The 3,393-nt window shown below is 38.1% G+C and overlaps 1 protein-coding gene across 1 annotated transcript; it reads right to left on the minus strand.

Annotated features, from left to right (window-relative positions):
- Positions 1-240: 240 nt before the first annotated feature.
- Positions 241-3,190, minus strand: LOC136461217 (phosphatidylserine decarboxylase proenzyme 2-like). Its single transcript, XM_066460605.1, has 9 exons — positions 3,176-3,190; positions 2,091-2,138; positions 1,775-1,921; positions 1,534-1,628; positions 1,347-1,422; positions 1,138-1,230; positions 655-741; positions 501-551; positions 241-381 (listed from the first exon to the last, which is right to left on the minus strand). The coding sequence occupies exons 1-9, from the start codon at positions 3,188-3,190 to the stop codon at positions 241-243; spliced, it is 753 nt and encodes a 250-aa protein (XP_066316702.1).
- Between the last annotated feature and the right edge of the window lie 203 nt (positions 3,191-3,393).

A 3,393-nucleotide genomic window follows, 5' to 3' on the forward strand; every position in this document is an offset into this window, starting at 1 on the left:
TATAGACAGGGAACCAATAGGTTGGAGAGCCTTGGGTGCCCATAATTTCACTCCACCTGATTCTTCAACCGAAGAAAGGGATGAATCTGCAAAGGTGGTCTAAGGGTTTTTGTACTATCTAACCAACTCTTCCCCAGTAAGCACATACGTAGGTCATGCATGCGTTTTTGTACTAACCTACTCTTCCCCAGTACGGCTCGAGCCATATCTTAAGATAAAACAGGAAAAAGATACGTTTTGTCATCCAAGCGAAAATTCCTGCAAATCTGGGACTTGCAGTCCCTTGTTCCTTGTCGAGACGCCCAGAGTCATACCAACAGAAAGGGTTTCCAGTGACCTTTCCCTGTTTGCCACAAGATCAGCATCAAATTGGATCGCATCCTGCCATGCAAAGTCAAAGTTTCATGAGCAATAATTTCATTTTTGAATATGGATGAGCGGCAACAATTTTTATGAATAAAATGGAAGAATATTTAGTGAGCACAGAAGCATGACAGAACCTTCTCGAAGACGCATATCACTGTGCTCCCTCCAAAGGAGAAATACCCAAACTGGAATAGAGGGGGAAAAAACATGGAACGGATAATTTTACACCTTCACACAAGCATCAGAAGAAACTATCACAATATAGTAAGGAGAAATGCATGAAAAAACCTTATCTCCTTTGTGGACGTAGTCACCCTCTTTTTTCAAGAACGTGATGCTTCCTACCATGGTTGCTCCAATCGCAACAACTGCTACCTGAACCATGCCATCAGGAATAAGAAAGTCATTGCATGATGAGTAAGGGGCAGCCAAGCTTCATGCTGTATTGAGCTTATTGTCAGTTCATCTCAAAGAAACGGTAAGCAAGTGAATCGTGATGCTCCAAAAAATAAATATGCAGAAAGACCCGGATAAAATAATCAATTTTCCAAACATACATTGACAAAATTCAACTGTAGCATCAGGTCAGGCTAGTCCCAATTATTTTCGGAAAAAAAATAATAATGGGAAAGATTCTAATCTACATGCGCATTGGACATCCTTTTCTGTTGAGTTTGCTGACAGCTGAAGGAGGTAAAGTTAATCAAATATTCAATTTTTAAAATCAATCCAACATAAGATGTATAAAAGGAAAAGAGCAGAGATGCAAACCTTTCCAAACTTGGAAGTTGATATTATTGAGACAACTCTTTTATTCTCAGTGAATACATTGCAATACTTGCTATTCACAGCGATGGGATTGACCTGTCAAAGCAAATAGACTGATGCTGAGAAATGACAAGAAATAGAACAGAGCACAGACATATCCCTTTCCAGTTACCACAGTGACATAAAAGCATGCCGATATAAGTATTCTATACCGTGTACAGGCACCCAGGAATTTCCACAAATTTCTCCACAGTTCCTGAGACTGGTACATGGAACCTATGGTAGTCCCGCACATTACAAAGTGTTAATATTCATGATTCCAGAGTATATTTTCGACAAAACATTGAGCCTTTAAAAGTAAGGATTATTTATCTTAACAAGGAGATTAAAATCTGTACCTGAGGTGCCAGCCGGAAAATGACCAACGATCCATTGCTTAAAGCATTTGAGTGCACACTGGTCCCTAGGAGACCCTCAATTGAAAATTTGCGGCCCTAAGAACAGAAGGCATACTACAGTGAGACATCAACTAAACACTACCATATGAAGGATCACACGTTGTGCTTGCATGGACATGTCTCATCTCTAAATATATAACGATTTACTGTTTCAGTTAAATTTAGTGAACTAGTGCCTTTACCTTGATCCAAAGCCTTGTGCTCTCATCAACGGAACTGAAAGCCATTAAACGGCTATCAGCAGCACAGGTAGCAACACTGTCTTGGTCACCATGTGCAATTGGCCTGGCACCAGGCTTCAGTCCTCTTATGAAAAATTCATTAAAAGTCTACAAAGAAAAAACACTAATTCATTCAGCCCATACATAAGACTTTTCAAAATCAAATCAAATGTGCCATCCCATCAATGTCTATTCCTTCATTCCGAAAACATTGGTGTTATAGGAAGTCCAACAGATAGTTAACATAATGGCTTGAATTACTACTATACATACGTACCTTAAAACTTTCAATAGGGTCCTTGACCTCATCCATATTAATTTGATCCTGTAGTTATATACAATGAATATCTAAGTTGCCAACAATGGTATATAAATGCAAATGATCAAACTACATTCAGAATTTCAGATACATAAGCAAAAAAATGGATCGACAGGTAAAATATCAAGACCAAATAACTAGCATTTTAGCACGAATCAACAGAGATAGTCAAGCTATTGACAAAAACTCATCCATGGACCAAATTCCCACACAGTTAAGGTTGAGCTGAAAAGATAACAGATAAAGACTGATTTTTGCCCCCAAAGAAAAAACAAATGAAGACCGGATTCTGTACTACCTCCAAGGACTCTATCTAAATTAAAAAATAGAAATTGAATGGGGGAAAAGGGTTTGTTGTTCTCTTGCCTTTGTGTTTTCTATCATTCACCTAAAGCAGGCCTTCTATAACCAGTATACATTTCTGGGATCACAAATCCTTCTGCACATTGCACATATTCTATATATATATATATATCTTTGCACCATTTGAAGGACAGGAAAATATTGTGAAAGCTTTGTAAAAGTACACTATTTTTTTATAGAATTTTGTTGTAACTCAAAGTTTTATTCCATGTATATCCAAGGACAAGGACTTTTGACTCCATACTACTTATGTTACTTGAAAATTAAAAGTGAAACAACCAAGTGCTGGAATTAACACAGCTCTGACATATAATGATTTGTGTATCTTGTAAGTGCATTTTCACTGTAACTAGAAAACTAGTCGCGCGATCTTTGAGCTTCCCACTATTCTGTTTATCCGCAGAGAGTAGTGCCAAAAAAAAATCAAGAAGTTACCACAGTAATTGTCTTCGTCTATCATAAGTCATGTTCTTATAGAATACAAAATGGATCATATCATAAATTGTGAAAAAGTAATGATGTATGTGATGATTCTAGTCTAAAGTAATATTTGGATTTACATAAATAGAGTAGCAGTCATCACATTCTTCATTGATATTGAAGCTTCGAACGTTGAGAGTAGGTGGATACAATTTTGAGGTAATAATTGTATGAGTACCACATGAGTAAAAGCAACAAACCTTAATGTCAAGCATACTTGTACAATAAAAGCTTTAATATGTCGAATCTTGTTGGGGTTATGATACCCTGGGTATCTCATGACACCGATTAAGCAATTCCTCGGTCCGGTCCGACGAATCGGGAACCGACGGCTACGGACCGTCTAAGTTCCGAGAGCGTCAGGTCGCGTAGCTGGGAGAGGAGTCGCCCCCAACCCCTCTCTGCTTCTTTCGACGGT

This window comes from Miscanthus floridulus, chromosome 6 (assembly GCF_019320115.1).
Source record: "Miscanthus floridulus cultivar M001 chromosome 6, ASM1932011v1, whole genome shotgun sequence".
NCBI lineage: Eukaryota > Viridiplantae > Streptophyta > Magnoliopsida > Poales > Poaceae > Miscanthus > Miscanthus floridulus.